Below are 21,393 nucleotides of genomic sequence, written 5' to 3' on the forward strand. Positions count from 1 at the left end.
ATATCAAACAGCGCACAAATCCAGCTTCTTGAAAATCTTAGTTTTCAATTACAGACACACACATAAATAAAAACAAACCAATGTAGTATGCTGAAAAATAAGTAAGAACATGCTTGAAACATAAGAGACAAATGAGTAAGATTTCTTATGGTCAGCAGCAGGGCAAAGCTACAATGTTTTGCAGAGCAAATTGCCTCAACTGCTTGAGGCAACAAAATTACAGAATTACAGTGGTGCCTTGCTTGACAATGATAATCCGTTCCAGCAAAATCGCTATAGAACGAAATTGTCGTCAAGCAAAAGTAAAAAGCCTATTGAAATGCATTGAAAACAACTCAATGCGTTCCAATGGGCGAAATACCTCAGAGTCCAGTGAAGATCTTCCACAGGGTGGCCATTTTCCGGTGCCTGTACAGTGGGGTCTCTACTTAAGAACTTAATCCGTATTGGAAGGTGGTTCTCAAGTTGAAAAGTTCTTATGTTGAATCTGCATTTCCCATAAGAATGCAATGAAAACCATTTAATCTGTATCTGCTCTTTTCTGTCCATAGAAACTACAGTGGAACCTCTACTTAAGAACTTAATCCATTTTGGAATGGTGTTCTTAAGTTGAAACGTTCTTAAGTTGAAGCAAAATTTCCCATAGGAATGGACTGAAAACCAATTAATCTGTTCTGGCTGTTTTTTTGTTATGTAGAGGTGTGTTCGTACATTGAAGCATTAGTTCCCATAGGAACTAATGCAAAGCTGGTTAATACGTACTCTACCACTAGGGGGAGAATTTTTTTTAACCTAAGATGACCTAAGGTTAAAAAAAGAACAGGAAAGGTTTTTTTTTCCTGTTCTTATCTTGGATTTCTGTTCTCAAGTAGAAGCAAAATTTAGCAAATGGAGCTGTTCTTAAGTTGGATTGTTCTTAAGTAGAGACGATCTTAAGTAGAGACCCCACTGTAAAGCGAAAAATCTGCCCTAAACACAGCAGGGAGCCATTTTGAACAGCGGGCGGCCATTACGAAAACCTGATGATCAGGTGTTTTGATCGTTGTTAAGCGAAAAATTGGTTCCCGAAGCATGGAACTGATCATCATCAAGCGTATTTTCCCTATTTAAACATTGTTTTGCGATTGCTATTGCGATCGCAAAAACCTCATCGTTAAGCGATTTCATCGTGGAGCAGGGTAATCGTTAAGCAGGGTGCCACTGTATACAAAATAAGGAAAAATATTAAACCAAATTATATGGAGACTATAGATTTAAGATTATTTTGGTGTAGAATTCTGCATTTTAGAAGAGTCTATATATGGTCCCAGTTATAATGAATACTGCCTTGAGAGAGACACCAACATCTCCCATAGAAGCTAAATTTGGAAACACAGAGTGTGACTACTTTAATCAGTGCAATATGACAGAAAGACAAAATGATACTGTACCTCTATATTCCAGTTGTGTTGTTCCAGTGTATGACGACATTGGTCCATGGACTCTATGCCAGTCAAATCCTAGGGAGATAAAGAATGGTTTGAATAACTGTTTTCATTTAAGCCATTTATCTTCACAAATTAAACCAGAACAAGGCATTCTAAGCCACCACAACTTACAGTTATAGATGTCTTAACATTTATATACATGGGCACAAATGCTACACTTCTTTCCTTGATTTTGCTCAGGACCCTGAAAAGAATGGGGAGGTCAAGGAAATCTTTGTATTTGATGACATTAATAAAGGAGGAGTGCTTAACTTTCTTTGAACCAAGGTGCTCTAAATTTTGAAATGCTTCTGAGTAATTCTTCCTTTCCCTAGTGACAATACCAATGACTGCTATTTTTTTCCTTATCTGCCAGATATGTATTCTTTTGCCAATGGTACAGTTTCACTCACTTTCCATTCTCTTCTCTTCTCTTTATTAATTTATTTATTTTGTTCAATTTATATCCCGGCCATCTGGTATATCTTTTATGTTGTTAGCCGCCTAGAGTGGTCCTGACACGACCAGATAGGCGGGATATAAATAAAATAAATTAAATAAATTAAAAAAAGTATATTCTACCACTCTGGGCGGCTTACAGAATATCAAAAACAATTGAAAACACATAAAAACATTAGCATACAACAAAAACAAATAGTGCAGGAATAAATAAATAATAAATAGCGAAGCAAAGAAATCAGTAGTTGGCAGGAGGGAAGGCCTGGATGTACATCCATGTTTTCAGTTGGCATTTGAAAGTACCCAACGTTGGGGTCTCGCGAATTTCCGGAGGAAGGTTGTTCCAAAGGCGAGGAGCCACCGCCGAGAAGGCCTGGCTTTGTGTCTTTTCCCTCTGGGCCTCCCTCGGCGTCAGGCTCCTCAGCCTCACCTCCTGACTCATGCGGGTGATCCGAGTAGACCTGGTGGGAGCAGGCGTTCCGCCAGGTATCAAGGTCCTAAACCATTTAGGGCCTTATAGGTAAGCATTAGAACTTTGAAGTCAATGCGGAAACGGATGGGCAGCCAGTGCAGTTTGGCCAGAACAGGTGTTTTCTCACTCCAGTAAGGAGTCTGGCCGCTGCATTCTGCACCACTTGAAGTTTCCGCATCAGCCTCAAAGGTAGCCCCACGCTGAGCGCATTACAGTGGTCTAGTCTTGAGATATCGAGCGCATGTACCAAGGTAGTGAGCGCCCCCATGTCAAGGTAGGGCCGCAGCCGGGCAATCCGCCAAAGGTGGAAAAAGGCGGTGCAAACTACCGACACCACTTGGGTTTCCATGGTGAGCGTCGGGTCCAGGTGTACCCCCAGGCTGCGAACCCCATTCTTAGCAGCGAGGGTCACCCCCCCAAATGTGAGAGAGCCACCCAGGCCACCAACCCCAAGGGCGCCCACCCTCAGAACTTCCGTCTTGTCCAGGTTCAGCCTCAGCCCATTTTCCTGCATCCACTGCAGTACGGCCCCCAGGCAGCGCTGGAGGGACAGGACGGCATCATCTGCAGTTGGTGAAAAGGAGATGTAAAGCGAGGCTCCACACCCCCTGATGACCCCACCCAGCGGCCTCATATAGATGTTAAACAGCATTGGGGAGATAATCGACCCCTGTGGGACCCCACAATTGAGATTCCACGGGGCCGAGACCTTCTCCCCAAGCTGTACTCTCCGCGGTTAGTCCTCCAGGAAGGAACGGAGCGAGGCTAACGCCAAGCCACCAATTCCCAACTCGGAGAGCCTCCCCAGGAGGATACCATGGTCAACGGTATCAAAGGCCACCGAGATGTCGAGGAGGACCAACAGAGACACTTTGCCCCTGTCAGCCTCCCTCAACAGGTCATTCTACAGGGCAACCAATGCCGTTTCTGTACTGTGGTGCGGCCTGAAGCCTGACTGGAATGGATCCAGGGTATCTGTCTCATCCAAGTGGGCCTGAAGCTGGTCAGCCACCACCCTCTCGACCACTTTGCTCATGAAAGGAACATTGGCCACGGGCCTATAATTGCCAATCTCGTCCACCACCATATTAAGTTTCTTTCTAATAGGCCTAATGAGTGTCTCCTTGAGGGCAGATGGAAACCTGCCCTCAAGGAAAGACTCATTTATTATTGCTGTGGCCCATTCTGTTGTTTTTGGCCTGGCTGCTTTGATTAGCCAGGCCGGGCAAGGGTCAAGGGAGGAGGTGGTGGCTTGACAGCAGTCAAGCACCTTGGCTATAGAATCAGGCATGACAGACTGAAAGGTGTCGAAAGTTACCGGGCAAGACGGAGCGCTGGACATCTCGGCTCGATTCACTGTATTCAAATAAGGAGAGAGCTTCCGGCGGATGGCCTCCACTTTAGATTTTAAAAAGGCTGCAAACTGGTCAGGTGAGAAACTAGGGGGAGGCCTATCACCCGAACCAGTTCTGGATAGGTCACGAACTATACGGAATAATTCCGCCTGCTGATTTGACGCTTCGCTTATCCGGTTAGCGAAGAAAGATCGACATGCAGTCTTTACCTTATTCAGGTAAAGGTTAGTTGCGACCTTAACAGCTATCCAGTTATAATCCGTTGGGTTCTTCCTCCATCTACGCTCTAGCCTTCTCCTCATACGCTTCAGCGCTCGGAGGTCCTGGCTAAACCAGGGTGCTGGACGAGCTCTAAGACGGAGAGGGCATTTAGGCGCGATCGTGTCTATGCCCCTGGTGGCAGCAGTGTACCACAAAAAGAATGGCAAGCTGCAGAACCAACTTACTATTAACAATGTTTTAAAACAATGATTATATTTTGGTAGTAAACAAGAAATGGTGGAGAGTGTCAATATTAATGATGGGGGCAGTTTTGAGTTTGTTTTGTGTAGGCATCCATCAGTCTTGAGAGACTATGGTAACATGCTCTGAATAGAGAGGTCTTGGAACAGCATCTATGTGGCTGAGAAGGCCAATTCGAGAGTGACAATCCCTTCCACACTGACGACAAAAACAATCTGTCCCCTTTCTAGCTCCCTGATTTTGCTGGTTTCAGGACTGCCTCTTTGCCTTGACCTGCTGAACAAGTGTCTCTTCAAATTGGGAGAGGTCGTGATGCAACGCCTGCCTCTAGGCTGAACGCTCAGATGTCAAGGTTTCCCATCTGTTGAGGTCCATTCCTAAGGCCTTCAGATCCTGCTTGCAGATATCCTTATATCACAGTGTTGGTCTGCCTCTGAGGTGCTTTCCCTGCACTAATTCTCCGTACAGGAGATCTTTTGGAATCTGACCATCAGCCATTCTCACGACATGCCCGAGCCAATGTAGACGCCACTGTTTCAGTAATGTATACATGCTAAAAATTCCAGCTCATTCTAGGACTACGCTATTTGGAACTTTGTCCTGCCAGGTGATACCAAAAATGCGTTGGAGGCAACGCATATGGAACATATTCAACTTCCTCTCCTGATTGTGCACAAAGGGTCCAGGACTGTACAGGAATGTACTCAGGACACAGGCTCTATAGACCTGGATCTTGGTATATACTGTCAGCTTCTTATTAAGCCATACTCTCTTTGTGAGTCTAGAGAAATTGGTAGCTGTTTTGCCAATGTGTTTATCCAGCTCGAGATCTAGGGGCAGATTGTCTGAGATCGGAGGAAGCCCTTTGAGACCTCCAAAGCCAAAAAGGCTTTGAATTTCCATCCCTTTCCCCCTGCTTTTTTGCCTTTTGAAATGCTGGAATGGATTAATTTCATTCCCATGCATTTCAATGGGAAATGGAACTTCGACTTACAAACGTTTCGATGTACGAACATCATTCCAATACTGATTAAGTTCGTAAGTCGAGGTACCACTGTAATAAATGGTCTGGAGTGTCCTGTGCTACTGGGTTTCCTAAAGATAATCTTGTATAAACATGATTGCTACAAATGATGAAATTTTACTGACACCCTTATAGATGAAAAATGTAATTATAATGTTTTCAAAATCATGATTGTATGTTTACATGTGTTTCGGTTCCATGACAGCCCAGCAACACTACACAATGATAAACCATTAATGTATCCACACATCTTCTCTCACTCAGCACTATGGCCTCACCTTCATAAGAAATGTAACACAAACCTGAAAAAAGCTTAACACTACTCTAGGCAGAAAAGTACGTAACAGATGAAAAACACATTACATGAACACAAAACGCAACCTTGGCAACACATATAAGCAGGGATCTCAATCTTCCTGTGAACTCATAGAAGGACAAGCAAGCAAAACAGGTATCAAAGGAAAACACATACTTTTTTCCTTTCAATCAAAGCATGTACATTTGTGTAAAACTACAATACATTTCTGACCTACCATTATTTTAACATTTAAGCAAAAAAGAGTAATTTCAGGTTTGAGGACTCTTTACCTACAACTAAATGCTTTGGATTATTTTTCATTTATTCATGTTCTTATTTAAAATGAAATGTCCTAGCTCGAGTTTTACAGCAATATGATTAAAATTGCTTTAATTATTTTCATTAGTACTTCTAGTTTTAAATTTTTAGTATTTGCTGCCCAAATTGTGAATCATCCAAAATCTGCTCTTTGCAATGATGAGTTCATATTTTTAATATCAAACATCATTTTCTTTTTCTAAAATCTTGCGATTATCCACAAAATTATTGTTTACTGGCAGTATATATACTGGAACACAGACACCACTCAACAGCCCTCAAGCTGTAGCATTCCGCTTGGCCAGTTTAGCTGGTATTCCTGATTTCATCTTTGCTCAACAATGAATTGCACTGGACATGTCAGGTTAACAAGCTTCACTCTGTAAACTAGTGGATCACCAGATTAGAATGCTGAAACAATTTTTTGTAGTTTCTTTAATAGATAACAGAATCCCAAGTCTTTTCCCCTCATTTTAGCCCTGAAATAGAATACAGATTAATCAAATCCTAAAAGTACAAATTTTGACATCTTCCTGAGTCACATTTTGAACAGAAATGTATACTTAGTATTTTTTCACATTTCTGACTATTGACCTTCTCAGTATGCTTTAAATACTGCTACCTTTCACAATTTTACAAGTTCAAACAACCATCTGTACTCTTCTGCATAACTAAAACTGCTAAATATACAATAAAAAAACAACTACCAGAATTTTCTCTATTTTATTTAGTTTTAAATAGAGAAAATTCTGGTAATTTTAAGGGAGTGAACAATTACTATCACATGCCAGTGATTCCACATTGGTCTCTAAGTTCCCTGGTGATAAGCACATTATACAAAACTAGGGAGACTTTAGTCTCACAATGTCTGCCTCCCCATCCCAGCCTAGCTTTCAAAAAAGCAGAGGCAGAAACAAAGACATGCACACAGCATTCAAGAATTCCAAGCCCAGGAATTTACCCCTGTATGCAAAATGACTATGTATCTATAGACCGCCATGCAAAAATCTAATCATGCTTCCTTCCTCTCCAACTCTTAACTTATTTCCCCTTCTTTTTACATTTTAATGGAACCATTATTTACGCACTGCACCTTTACACTGAACATGAATCTAAATTCCTGAATGCTGTTTGTATCTATTAAACATACACAATACAGTAAAATGATGGCAAAACACGACAAAGCAAGGTGGATAAAAATTAATGATTTCTAAAAATTAAACTGATTTAAATTCAAAATTGATTTTTAAGTTGAAATTGTTAATTTTTAAAATTTTAATGGTGATTTAAATCTACTTTATTTAAACCAAATCCACTCTACAACAAAGTACAAAAACAAGGTAACATCAGCAGCAGAGTATAAAAATATGACATCATTTTCAGACATTTCAATTCAACACACGGAGGTCTGTTATCATCTAACTCCTGTTAACATATCCCATGGCCTAAAGATTACCATTAAAATCAACTGCTAAATATGGTAAGTGCATCACCATCAGGAAAGAAGCTCCCCATGACTGTGTCTTAAAGGGCCCCTTGCATATATCCATGAAAAACTGTCCTACATCAACCATGGAAAATTACTGGCACTTTAGCAGCTATTGGCCAAGGTCTGAAATAAGTAATTTTACTGCATGAAACAAGTGATTTTATATTTCCGTTTTGTAGAAAAAAAAGATCATATTTTTAAAAAATCACTCCTAATAAATTGCACTTCTGTTTTACTAAAATGTTTCTAGATCTGGAAGAGTAAGTGTGGCCTCTCAAGGTCCAGGAGCTGGCATCTGTAACTCTAATCAACGATGCAAGAAGTCTGAAAGGAATTTGTCCTGTCCCACCCCCTCAAGCAAACTTTAGACACTCATCAGCCCTAATTATAACAGTCTCATTTGTAAAGGCATTCCTGTAGAGTTTAAAGACATTCCAGAATGGCACAGGTAACAACACTGCGACATATGTGCTTGTGAAGGAGAGAAGGCTGGTGTGCTGTCCTCTACTGATCAGACCTCTGGTGGATGCGTGGAGGGAATACTGGTGGAGATAGGACAGGAGGAGGTGGAATGTAGAAAGTCACTAGAGGTGTGTCTGGCTGACAAAGGGGGGGGGGGAGGAGCTGGACTTGTTATCTGGGAGGAGGCTATAAAGGAGGAGGAGAAAACGTGAAGTTTCAGAATTCTAACACAGGGAGGACAGCCGGAGAGAAAGAATCGAGGAGTGCAAACAGAGCTAGTTTTCAGGCAAGAAGGAGATACGGGTCTGATGAAAGACTTTCCAAATCTACAGATTGGAGGAGGTTTGTTGCCAGACCCAAGGGGTTTGCCTACAAAGAAGAGTGATCTAGAACCACTGGAATGGACTGTGGTGGTGTACCCTCACAATCAGCGTGGGGGATGGAGGATGATCCGTCCCAGTCCCTCTTTACTCCGTCCACAACGCGAGGGGGACTGGGCGAGACACCCATGCTGTGGGACAGTTTGTACCGTGAAGAGCACTCCCTCTGAGACCTATGACCGATTGACTGGCTCCTCTGTAAGAAGTGGTTTGAGGACACCAGATGTAAAAGTACGCAGTTATAGGATTTTACCAGAATTGAGTTTATTGGACCCCTTTGAAACTGTTGAATTGAATTTGTTAGACTATAAAAAGACTCATGTTAAACTTTCAGAGCCACCGCGGACTCTCCTTCCCGCATAAACGCAGGGTTCGCCTCCTGCTGAAGACGAACATATTCACAGTGCTCCATATCCTATGCCATCTGCAACAACACATACACAGAAATCCCTGTACTTCAGCTGGGTGCTTCCTCCTTTAACTGAGGAAACTGAAAAGCTACAACAAAGCTCTATACTGTAACCAAACAGAATTTAATCTAGATTGTCACCACACCACATTTCTTAATGGAAGATTTTTAAAATATATATTTTGCATATACCTCATTTGCAAAGCAAGTGCAAAAATTTTCCTTGTGGTGAAAATTCACAATAGTTTTATCCCAAAATTTGACTGCTTAACCCTAGTTCTAAATATCACATCCCACTCCTCACTTTTTAAATTGGCTACACAGTGGAGGAGTATAAACAGAACACAGTGGAGGAGTATAAACAGAACACAATGGAGGAGTATAAACTGAGGTGTGTCCTCACATACCAAGATCCCAAACTAGCTGCATTACAAACATTAAATGTGATAATGAATTTAACACCACGGTTAGCTTTGTTAGCTTTTTTTACTGATGGCGCATAAGAGATAGCTTTTAATGCAGTATGTGATTAGCTGTTAAATTAATTTCCATACCAGTGTGAAAATTCCACAGAATTATGTTTCCAAGGCAAAGAGCATCTGGTTTCCAGCAGAACAAAAGTCTTTGCCAAGTCTGGGAGAATTTTTTCTTATGCAAGTGCAATGATCAGATTGGCAACCTAGAGCTGTAAAATATTACTCAGAAACATTTCTCACATAATCACGTACACTGAAACTGAAGATATCTTTGGACAATACTTGAATGTTCTGAAAAAGCATATTGATTCTAGCCACACTTCAAATGTTAATTCATAAAGGGAGAAAGAAATCCATCCCATTTGCCAAGGAAAGGCAAAGACACTTCCAAGTTCCTTTTTTGGGGGGAAATGATTCACTCTATTACTTTACTGGACCAACCTATTAAAGGCTGAAGTAACAGCTTGGCTAGACGTTTGCCTACACAGTGACAGAAAGATGGTAATCTTCTCAAGATTGAAAAAAGTGTTCTGCAGCCCTCCCCAACTCAGAGCCCTCTAGATACACTGAATTGTGCCTCCTTTCTGACAGTCACACTGGATGCAGTCCAACACATCTGGAGCGCAGTACGTTGAAAAAGTTTACTATAAATAACAATTGTATTTTTACAACACAGTTCTCCATGCCAAGATATTCTTCATTCAAGTTTAAATAAATGCCACATTCTATCTAGTCATATGCTTTAAGAATGGTCTGATAAAAATGTAATGAATATCTTCTGTTCTTAATAGTGCAAGACTAGGCTGAAGACAATGTAATTTTTCCATCAGCGATATCCTTCTTGGAGAAATATGCACATCACATAATTCTTAAGATACATTTTAATTTGCCATGAAGGTCCTTCAACTTGCTCTTGGTTTTGGAGCTTCTTTTACAGTATTTCAGTGCTCAAAAGAGTCTGCAGATTCTTTTTTAAAAGCCACTGTTATTATATTTTAAAGCTGAAAGATCCCACTGTTCCTCACACCCACTCTTTCTCTCACACACTTTCAGAAAATCAACCTATGTTTTATTTCACCATGCTGTATGAGTTAAAATCAACAGTTCATCCCCACTAGGCCAGACTCATTGAATGAACTGAATTTTCACAGACATGAAAATCACAAACATGTAAAGTCTCAATCAAGAGGCTTACTCTAGTAGCATATAATTGTATTTAAGCCTCAGTGTCTTGCTTTAATGTGCTAAATAAATAACTTTTCCCTTATACATCTAAGCACAGTGTAACATGGCTGTCTTAGTTTACTCTCTCTCTCTGAAGACATAATTTAGTGTGTAAAATTTTAACTGGCTTTTCAAAATAGAATGATACAACAGTAATTAGATTCATGTTCAAGGCATTTATGTTGCATTCAATACTATTATATATATGTATCATCAACGATAATACAAAATGATGAAACAAAATCAGCAATGACTTAAACAACTTTTAGCAAAAGTGAAAGAAGAAAGTGCCAAAGCAGGAGTGGAGTTGAGTAAGATGACAAAAATTATGACTAAAGAAGAACTACACAACTTTAGCATTAACAATGAAGAAACAGAAATAGAGATGTTGTATACCTTGGTTCAATCAACAATTCAAATGGAGACTGCAGCCCAGAAATCAAAAGAAAACTGAGGCTAGGAAGAGCAACAATGAATGAAATAGAAAAGATCAAGGGTAAGAATGTGATCAACATCCACACTGAAGACCAAGACCATCCACAGTTTGTATCATCATGTATGGGTGTTAATGTACTGTATCTTAAAGTTGAACACTTAAGAAAGCTGACAGGAAAAAAACTGGTATGTTTAAAAAGTGGTGTGGTGGAGTACTTTGCAGATACAGTGGACCCTCGACTTACAGACGGCTCGACTTACAGACTTTTCGAGTTACAGACTTCTCTTGCTGCAAAATTTAGATTCGACTTGCAGCTGGAGAATCGACTTACAGACCAGAAAAAAACCAAAATGGAACAAAAATAGAATAAAAACCGCTGGTTATGGGATTAATCAGTTTTCAATGCATTGTAGGTCAATGGAGATTCGACCTATAGACTTTTCGACTTGAAGCCACCATTCCAATACGGATTAATTCCTTAAGTAGAGGGTCCACTGTACCCTAGACTGCCAGAAAGATAAACAAGTGGCTCCTAGGACAAATCAAGCCAGATCTATTTCTGAAGGCAAACATGTTGAAACTGAGGCTATCCTACTTTGGGCACATAATCAGAAGCAAGATTCTCCAGAAAAAAAACAATAATTTTGGGAAAGGTTGAAGGCAAAGCAAAAAGAGAAAGACCAAATACTTTCAGATGGACTGACTCCCTGAAAAAACCCTCATAACTTTGAGTTTACAAGAGCTAAGCAGAACAGTTGAAGACAGAACTCATTCATAGGGTTGCCATAAGTCATAGGTGACTTGACAGAACACAACATTATCAACAAAGTTGAAAATACTTCTATTCCTGATGGCTAATAGGCACATAGTATTTACTGTAATATAACATGATATTACATTTTTTAATTCAATAACAAATACAGAAGCCATTTACTGCCACTATAACAAAATACTTCAACTCAAATTTCTTGTCAACAGGATAAAACAGAGCACTCTTTCCAGATGTAATTTTTAAAAATAATTACTTCCACTGCTTTTAGGGTTATCCAAGCTGCCAGAATGGGGCAGTTGTTGGTTTCAGCACTACTCACAGTAGTTTAAACAATAAAATATAAAGAGACAGCAGTAGCACATAAATACAAAAAAACATGCAAAAGAAAATGAAATTATTTGCATCTGAACACAAAATAGACATTTCCAATGCAATTTCTGCTCACCAAGACTATATAATCATGTTTTAGAAGATGAAAGTGAAAGTACATAGGTGCCTTGACTTACAAACACTTTGACCTACAAACATTTTGACTTACAAACAGCTCCATCCACAAAATTTTGCTTTGACTTGTGAACGGAACTGACTTATGAAAAGAAAAAAGCAGGGGAAGAGGGCAGGAAATTCAAATAGCTAACTGTAGGTGGCAACGAGGCTGCTTCTTTGTAGCTCTTTCGGCCCGGCAGTTAGAGTGTGTGGGATTCGAGAAGGTTGCCTGCTAAGGTAAGGTGCTGCTTTATATGTACTGTACTTCTTAAAAACTGCTCTGGGTATTTTTGCAGCATGATTTTCGGCTGGGGGGTGGTTATGTTTCCATGCTGTGATGGGTCTTGGAGGGGTTTGTTTGTTTTTTGGTTGGTTCCTTTTTGGAGGTTTTTTTCCCCCATTTCTGATGGGTCTTGTGGAATTTGTTTTTGTTTCTCCCCCATTTCTGATGGGTCTTGGGGGGTTTGGTTGCTTTTGGGGGGTTTTCCCCCATTTTCGATGTGTCTTGCATGCTTTTTTGCTTTGTTCTCTTTGCATTTCTCATCTCTTGTTTGTTTTTGCAATGGTTCCTGCATGCTTCCCTTGCTTTTTGCCTTGTGCATTTCTGATCTGCATTTGTTTTCTGTGCATTTGCAATAGTTCTTGCATGCCTCCCTTGCTTTTTGCTCTGATCAGTCTTGCAGGCTCTTTTGGCAAGGGTCTGTGCTGGCTGGTTTGCTCTAAAATGGAGTTTAGACTCAAGTCCCCCCCCCAACATTGTTTTTTCTCTCTCTCTATGCTCCCCCCCCCCATGCTGAGGGGGTCTGTTTGCTGGAATAATGGTTGCTGGATTCTGTGGCTCCTAGGGTTTGTGTACTGTGGTGTGACCTCTCTTTTGTTTTAAAAGGTGTTGGTGGGTGGGTTTAAAAGGTGTTTGGTTTTAAATTGTGTTTTGTTTAAATGGTGTTTGGTTTAAAATGTGTTGTAAAATGTGTGGGTTTAAAGTGTGTTTTAGACTTAAAACTCTCCCCTCCCCCAAATCGTCTTCTCTCTCTGTCTTCTCTCTTTTTGTCTTTAAAAGCACAAACCTTTGTCTGAGGGGTCTGTGTGCTCCAGTGATGACCTTTTTTCTTTCTTTCCTCTTTTCCCCATTGTTCCCTCCCTCCCTCCTTTCCTGCTTTTTTTTTAAACCCAAGTTCATCTTAGGTTAAAAGAAGAAAAATTCTCCCCCTAGTGGTAGAGGACGGATTAACCTGTTTTGCATTAGTTCCTATGGGAATTAATGCTTTGACTTACAAACCGTGCCTTGACATAAGAACAAAAACCAGCAGGAACGAATTAATCGGGTTTCAATGCATTCCTATGGGAAATGCTGTTTTGACTTACGAACAACTTCTAGGACGTATTAAGTTCGTAAGTCAAGACATCGCTGTACAAAACCATATAACTCAAGATCTATATTGGGCCACTATTTTTATGAGACAACTACAGTATCACAATATGGTGTGCAAGATGATTGGGTGCATGACTGATACAGAACCTTTCATCAGGATAAATGATATGGGGCAAAATCCTGTTGCATAACTTTGTGTCGGTATAGCCCAGATCAAACAGTGAACGCATTTAATTTAACGTAATTAAAGTTTACTCTCCTCCCCACGGTGCTTAATATAAAAAGAGCCAGTATAGCTATAGGCAAGCTTTACAGCCTCAAGGTGCCAAAGAAGGGAATGGGAAACCACTTCTGAGTTCTCTTCATCTTGAAAACCCAGAAATAGTTGCCATAAGTTGGAATTCACTTGACAGCACATCTTCCTGTTTTAGGTTCTGACACTTCCTAAGGCTCTGTTTCACCTTGCAGAAGCCTTTGGGAGCCTCAGGATTTGGTGGTAGGGGCAGTCTTTACAGCTAAAAATCAGGGATTGGGACCGTCCACAGTTATCCAGTAACAATTTTTATTATTATTAAAAAGCTCCCCTTTCCCAGTCTTGAGGCTCCCAAAGGCTTCTCCAGGGCATAAGGGAGCCCAAGAGAGAGCACCAGAACCTAAAAGGAAGAGTATTTTGAAACTTAGTCTGGGTTACCCCATGTGAAATCACACCAACAAGACTCTGCCCATAGCAAGTACGAGAGACGGCAAAAGCCAGATGTAGCCTCTCTTGTTCCAGTTTTGAGATGAAAACTAGAAGAAAGCAACAGACATTCAATAGTTTTTTTAAAGTGTTGTAATTATTACTTAGCACCTCAAACCCACCCCTTCGATTGCTGAGATAAACAAATAAACAATGTTGATTTTAAATTTAGAAACTGTTGTCTTCTCTCACAGTTTATTGCCATTTTATTTACCCAAGTCCACTTACACTGATTTGTTCATATCAAAATGATCTACTATCGAATTTCTTATTGTAATATCTTGGTGCTACTCGTTTGTCCTCCCAAAGCAGTCAGCAAAAAGAGAACTAAAGGTGCCATTATACTACAGACATATGCCAGAACTGGCAATTTGCCACTACAATCATGTTTGAAAAGTATGATGTTAAGTTCAGGAGGTAAGGGAAGGGATAGGATGGAGCCATAGCCTTTACTTCTCAAGGATTAAAATAACAACCAAACCTTTAAAGACATACTATAAAGAATAAGCAATAGTGAAAGCCTGAGTTATAAACTTGATTTGGCTAGAAAGGGTCATAAATAGGTTGCTTTCTACTTTCAAGAAAATCTAATATAAGCAAGAGCGTTCATAGCAGCCAGTCATTCTGCAGTGATTGCCAAAAGGTGCTGACAAGCACAAAGCTGCTGCAGAATTAGAGAAAGAGAAATTTCTATATGATAAATTAACTTCATTTTATAAAAATGACAGTGATTTATATAAGCTCTTCAATACATTATAGATATTGTGAAAGCACAAAACCCAGGCATTTGTAGGTTTAGGAGAAAAACCATGATGATCTAAGCAAGATGTATAAGGCTGGGACACACAGGCACCCCACGGGCAATCCACTTTTTAAAGCACCCTCTTATTAAACACTTTGAAATGCACTGGGATGTTATTCCCCCACGCGTTGGAGTGACTAACTTCCTGTTTATGTTTTTACAGACTTTAAGGTGTAACAGCTATTGCCAAGAAAGAAACTTCGATGGCAAAATACAACAAAAATGGTTACTTTTCCAGTGAGGTCTCCCCTTCCCCCCCCCCCCCCCGGTTGACTAGTACCACAGACTATTCGTCGCTGCTGTTCTTGAACCGTCTTTGGAAAGGAATCTACCCACAGCTGCATAGCCTACAAGGGAGGCTCTCGCGGAGAAGAAACATGCGCTCCTCCGACCAACGCCTCCTCAGGGTCGCAGCTGCGAGCTCAACGGCGGCCTAGGTGTGGCCACGCGACGACAAACCTTCCATGAAGCACCAGCGTTTCCCCCTCCCCCTCCCCAATAGCCCCGCCGCCATCCCACGTCCCATAGAAGCCTCAGGCCAAAGTGCTCCCGCGCCTCTCAGCCAACGTGAACCCTACGAAGCCCCGGAGGGGCCGAGTTTCCGTTGGACCCGGACGGATGGTTCCCTCTCGCTACGCTCTACCCACCCACCCGCTCCTCACGCCTGAGACCAGCACCTGGAACTGAAGCAGCTTCTCCGTCTGCTCTGCCGACAAATCCCGCTCCTCCGGAGCCGCCATCTTCCAGCCGCCTCTGACCCGCGGCTGCGTCACCGCAAGGACGTGACGCGACAATTCGACACTTCCGTCTACGCTCTCCCTGCACGTGATGTCAGCGGCCAGTTGGATTCATAGAGGTCAATAAAATAATAAACGTATAATACTTCCGTTGTGTTCGAGGAGAGTTTTCGGGTTCCCTTTGATACTTTCCGCCCGCCCGCTCGCTTATTGGACGGAAGCAATAACCAACAATGAAACTGGGGGGGGCAAATCCATGATTTAGGCATAGCTATGATTGAGTAATCATTCAGGAGTTAAACAGAAAAGGAACAAACAAAATATAGTATCATTCGTTCTTCCGCTAGAGAAAAGGGTCTTATTTTGGATTAGAGAGGTGGTTGAGGGGTTTTCAAGTTCTAAAAATCATTTTAACTTGTCCTATCAATGCCCTTAATTATTGCCATATCACAGGTCGGAGGATCTGAGAAGCAGTAGCCTTCGTCAGCCTTGAATACGGCCCATGAGTTGCCGTGTTAAGAGGAATGTTACGACTTCCTTTCCCAAAAATCTCTTAGATCTTCCCGGTCGTCTGCAGAAGGCTACAAACAGGTCATGCTTTGGAAGCTGGCTTCTGGTTTTGTTTGGGATTTTGTAATATTTTGTAATATTAAGAGAAGTAGGAACACAGGTATACTTGTGTGTCAGTGAAGAAATGAGAAGGCGGGCCTCTATTTACATGTGCAGTACAATCAGATCCGCTTTTAGTATAACCACCTGTGTTTTTGACGTGTAACTCTTGCTTGTGTCTGGCAGTCGGTCACGTTGCCTGGGCCGGATGGGAGCAGACCTCTGCCTGAGGGATAATTTAGGAGGTTATTAATTAGGGCTGCAGTCCTATATTGACTTACCTGAGGGTAAGTCCCTTGGAACTCCTACAAGCAGCCCTTGCTAAGAAAATGCAGTCTTCACACAAAGTTGCTGACAGACTGCTATTTCTTAGCATTCGATTCTGATATGAGACATAAAAGATGTTAATGGCTGAGGCTCCAGTACTCTGGCCATCTCACCAGAAGAGAAGACTCCCTGGAAAAGACCCAGATGTTGGGAAAGTGTGAAGGCAAGAGGAGAGGGGGATGACAGAGGATGAGATGGCTGGACAGTGTCATCGAAGCTACCAAAATGAATTTAACCAAACTCTGGGAGGCAGTGGAAGACAGGAGGGCCTGGCGTGCTCTGGTCCATGGGGTCACAAAGAGTCAGACACGACTAAACAACAAAGTTTATATTTGTGGAGGTCATTTATAACACATCTTGTGGTGTTTTTTCAGCCAGCTGCAAAGCCTCAAACCTCAGTTAAATGAGAAGATAGCCAAATGAGTTAACAGTACTGTACATGGTGGAATGGAATCAAATGTGTCATTCTCCTTGGGCCTGGCGAATGTATTGATAACTACATTAATATGTTTTATTTTGCTTTCTTTTGCGTCTCTTGCAGTTAATAAATACCCAGAGAAACTCTTACAGAATGGCACCAAATGAGGCTCCATGATTTTTCTAAAGCCATGTTAGAAAATCTTTTCTGATACTGCTGATAAGATGGCAGGATCCTTGTACAGTATTGCAAAGTAGGCCACCACAAGAGGTCAGTAACTACTGATTGCTATTTCATCATGGCTGTATCCAGCAGTGCCTTTTAAGAACCATGATGTGGTTGGTATACATTGGGCTTCTGTTTACATGAGCAGATTTTGCTACTAGGGCAAGGAGTTATAATCCAAGACTGACTAACCAAGCTCTGGGAAATTATTTGTCCTGCAGCCCATAATTTTACACACAGTTGAAGCAGCAAATATATTTGAATGCTTAGAAAAATAGTTAAGCAACCATAAAAAAACCCATTTCTCTGTTAATTCTTTTTTTCATAAAACAGAGGCACAACAGATTAAAATCTAAAACCTACAAATGGGTAGTATTTTTATTAGAACCAATCCAAATATCACAAAGGGATGTGTGCATGTTTTTGAGTTCTCTAGACTACATTGTACAGAAAGCCGAAGATGATGCAGTGCCTGAGTGAGATGTTGTAGCCATGAGTCTTTATTTTAATATTTTTAGGCAATCCAATGCATATAGCATATTTATTCGCTATGTCAAAGTACTCCCCCACACACCATAGGAGGGGGTATTAATTAGTTATGAATTTATGACTAATAGCCATCAACAACCCCATCCTTCATGAATGTATCTAATTCTCCTTTAAGACTATTTAAGTTGATGGCAATCTTGTTTCTGCAAATTCCATATTTTTACTTCAGGCTGTGTGAAAAACTATTTTATTTCATTTATCTTGAATTTCCCATTACATTTCCCTTTTCTGGCATCCAATCTTGTGTTCTAAGAACCATTGCTCAGCTCTGTGGATTTGCAGGCAACTGTTTGAACTCTTATAAAACAAAATACACAAACTAATCTGAGAGTGATCAAAGCCTCAGAGCCTGAAATTGGCAAATTCTCATTAGCATTAGAGATTTTTGCAGTGCCTTGCCCAGATTTACAAATAATTATTAGTTTCCATTTCTAGGACTGCTTCACCCAGAGCTAAAAAGAACTCACACACCCCATGATATTTTTCACTTTCTACTTATGTTTGTGTATTTGTACTTGAACAGTTTTTTACTTATGACTTAAACCATCCAGAATATTTTGTTGCACTAATGGGGCAGTATAGAAATCAAATCAATCAATCAATCAGTATTCTACAAATGTGTATTTTCCAGTCAAGGAAAAACATAAGAGACCCTAGAAGGATAGAACAGATAGGTACACTGACCAGGTGACTCTTTCTAGAGGCAACATTCTACACATGGTTGCCTCCATCATGAAGGCCTTCTCCTGAGCTGGAACTTGCCACACTTGAGTTGAAAAACACTTGGAGCAGAGTTTTCAGTGTTAACTTCATAATCGAGATAGGCTGATACTTCAAGCATAGATTAGGAGTCTAGCACCACCCGTTAACAGTCAATGGATTACTGACTGTTGGAGTTGACTCTTACAGGTCCAAAGGCTTTCCCACTTCTGAGGTACAGGAAGGGAGCAGGCTTCAGATAGAATAGTGGGGCCACATTTATTCTTTCACCTGAAACAAGGCTATGGCATGAGTTGTTGAAGTTGTGCACTCTCAGGATGTCTCTTTCAGCTTTATGCACTGGCATTCACAGAAATGTGATAGTTTGCTGCCTCATGGAGGAGCCTGACACTGTTTTTCTGCACTGCTATCTGGGTCTTAACCTCAGATTGTTCTGCGCCAAAGAGTGAGATATGGTGCACACCAGGATTTCTGGCTATTGAATGCATACTGAAAGCAGAAGATTAATGGAAGGGGAGGCAGATGCTGAGTCATTTGTCCCATTCCATCATCAACCCTCTTGCTCAGCCTTTTCTTAGAATTGATTCAAAAGTTTGTTTTGTTTTTAAAATTCTACAGCAAGCAGATGACATAAGCAACACAGATGAGACAACTGGTAGAGCAATGTTCAAGAGAGAAACTATTGTTATTCCCTTCCACTAGCACATTTCAAGAAGCCAGCAAGATCTCTAGCTTGTGCTCTACGTAGTACTCCAGCCAGAAAGGGTCACAGAAAGTCTAGAAACTGACTAAAGAAATTGCCAGAGACCAAAGAGATGTTTGAGCAACATAAGAGTAATTGACACATCACTTAAATCCATGTGATTGATAACACATATAATTTAAGAGTATATTAATTATAGTCTTGCGTGGCCTTTAAAAAGAAAACAATGTACTGATGTATACATCTATTGACATGTTTTAAGGCTGCAATGTTGTACCTACTTACCTGGGAGTAAATCCCATTGAAGTCAATGGGATTTATTTGTGAGTACCTGTAGGATCTCTTAATAGGCACTACTAATCTGGGCTCAGTGACCCTGAATATGCACATAAGCTTAATATTCTTAAGTGTAAGTGCCTTATGAATGATATGAGATCCTTAAGATGTTCTTAATCCTAACAACTAGGAGGCAGGAGGTTAAGCCTGGGGAGTATGTCACCCTCCAGATGTCTCATGGACCCTCTACATTAGTTATGTTGGCTGCAGCTCAACAATGCAGGGCCAGACATTTCCTATCCCTGTATTAGGTAGGTGATCCACAGCAGATGGTTATCCTTAAAGGCTGTGATTTCTTATGCCACAACTTTTCCTGAACTAGAACATATTCCCCAATTCTGCAACAAGAAAATGTATTTTTGAGTAATAGAAAATTAAGCATGTTTGCTTACAACTGAAAAATCCTTCTCTCTTTCCATTTCTTGCAAACATCCATTTTTAGGAATGGTAACTACTTTCCCCCCCAAAATGCTGAGTTCTGAATTCAAAACTGTTTTCGGCTTGCATGACATTATCAAAATCTGGGCCAGGTCTACCATTAGGAAAGCTATTTAACTTGCATTAAGTTATTTTAATATGACTTAAGTTATTTTCATGTACTTTTATTTATTGTACCCTGCTCTGAGCTTTGTTTATAGGGGGCAGGTTAGAAACAGTTCAATAAACAAATAAAGGCTAAGCAACTGCCTCAAATGGCATATAGTGGGGAGCTGTAGCAGTACCCTGTGCATTTCCTTTGAGCCCTCTGGCCACTTCTGGGCCACAGGGCTTGTTCTATAACTCCTATACAGTACAGTACTTTCAAACTGCTGGATAGCTCAGTGATTTAGGTATCTAGCTGTGGAGCTAGAGACTGGGAGTTCAATTCCTCATTGTGTTTCTTTGACAGGGGCTGGACCATAGGATCCCTTCCAGTGCCACAGTTTGATGACTGACTGATTTAAAATATTTTTACCCCACCTTTCTCCTTAAAAATGTGGCTCACATCACTGAAAGGCAATAGTTGAAAACAATGAGTGGTTTACATCATTAAAAGAAAATATTTAAAGCTAAGAACAGTGAGTATAAAGAGGCAGCTTGCCTCATTAAAAGCCAATATTAAAGCTAAAACAAGTATACACATATTAAGAAGGAACAAACAAATACAACTCTGAGAGTTGGCAAACGTAATACAGTACTAAAGCATAGTAAAAGCAGTAATGCATCCATCTCAAAGTCACACTCAGGGTCCAGTCATTGAGACAAAGTTTGCCTTAAGAGAAAGGTCTTCGCTTTCGGAAGGACAGCAAAGACCGGCCAGCCTGGCCTCCTGTGGGAGGGAGTTCCAAAGTCTGGCAGCAGCAACAGAGATAATGACGATGACTATTGCTACTGTATCATTATTTATCTCATTTCCGGGGGAGAACACTGTCCCCTCCTCAATGTTTTCCTAAAATCCCCCGGCCATTCCTGTTGGCTTCTGTCCCTAGAGTCGGAGAGAGAGGGCGCCCCTTCTCCCTTGGGTAGCAGAGCGGCTTGGGCTGCGTCGGCCCAAGGGAGCGGGGCCAGGCCCACCGGGACACGCCATCGCAGCCCACCGCCGGGACTACTAATGACAGCCGGCGGGCAACACACAAGCAAGGCCCCAGCGCGGAACCGCCCTGACCTCCGGCGCCGGTTATGGCCTCCTCCGGCTCGCCCCACGGCCCAAGCGAGAGGCAGGCCGGTGGCTCCCCCTAGCGGCTCCCGGGGGGCGCCCGCGCTCGGCAGCCTGTGCGAAGAGGGCGCCTCCTCCTCCTCCTCCTCCTCCCTTCGCCTTTGCCGGAGATCGCCTCGGAGGCTCCTCCTGTCGCCGCCGTGACCGCCGCCGCCTCCGAGCCCGCGGTTCC

General features: G+C 41.5%; 1 protein-coding gene across 1 annotated transcript in view; it reads right to left on the minus strand.

The window, feature by feature from the left end:
• The window catches only part of FAF2 (Fas associated factor family member 2), a 40,333-nt gene extending 24,604 nt beyond the window's left edge, over positions 1-15,729 (minus strand). Inside the window, exons 1-2 of the mRNA XM_020791074.3 lie at positions 15,579-15,729; positions 1,431-1,499 (exon numbers count right to left, since the gene is read on the minus strand). Of these exons, the coding sequence (XP_020646733.3) occupies positions 1,431-1,499; positions 15,579-15,641 (132 nt within the window). The 5' untranslated portion in view covers positions 15,642-15,729. The remainder of the gene's footprint in view (positions 1-1,430; positions 1,500-15,578) is intronic.
• Between the last annotated feature and the right edge of the window lie 5,664 nt (positions 15,730-21,393).

The sequence above is a fragment of the Pogona vitticeps genome, chromosome 2, assembly GCF_051106095.1.
Source record: "Pogona vitticeps strain Pit_001003342236 chromosome 2, PviZW2.1, whole genome shotgun sequence".
In the NCBI taxonomy this organism is placed as follows: domain Eukaryota; kingdom Metazoa; phylum Chordata; class Lepidosauria; order Squamata; family Agamidae; genus Pogona; species Pogona vitticeps.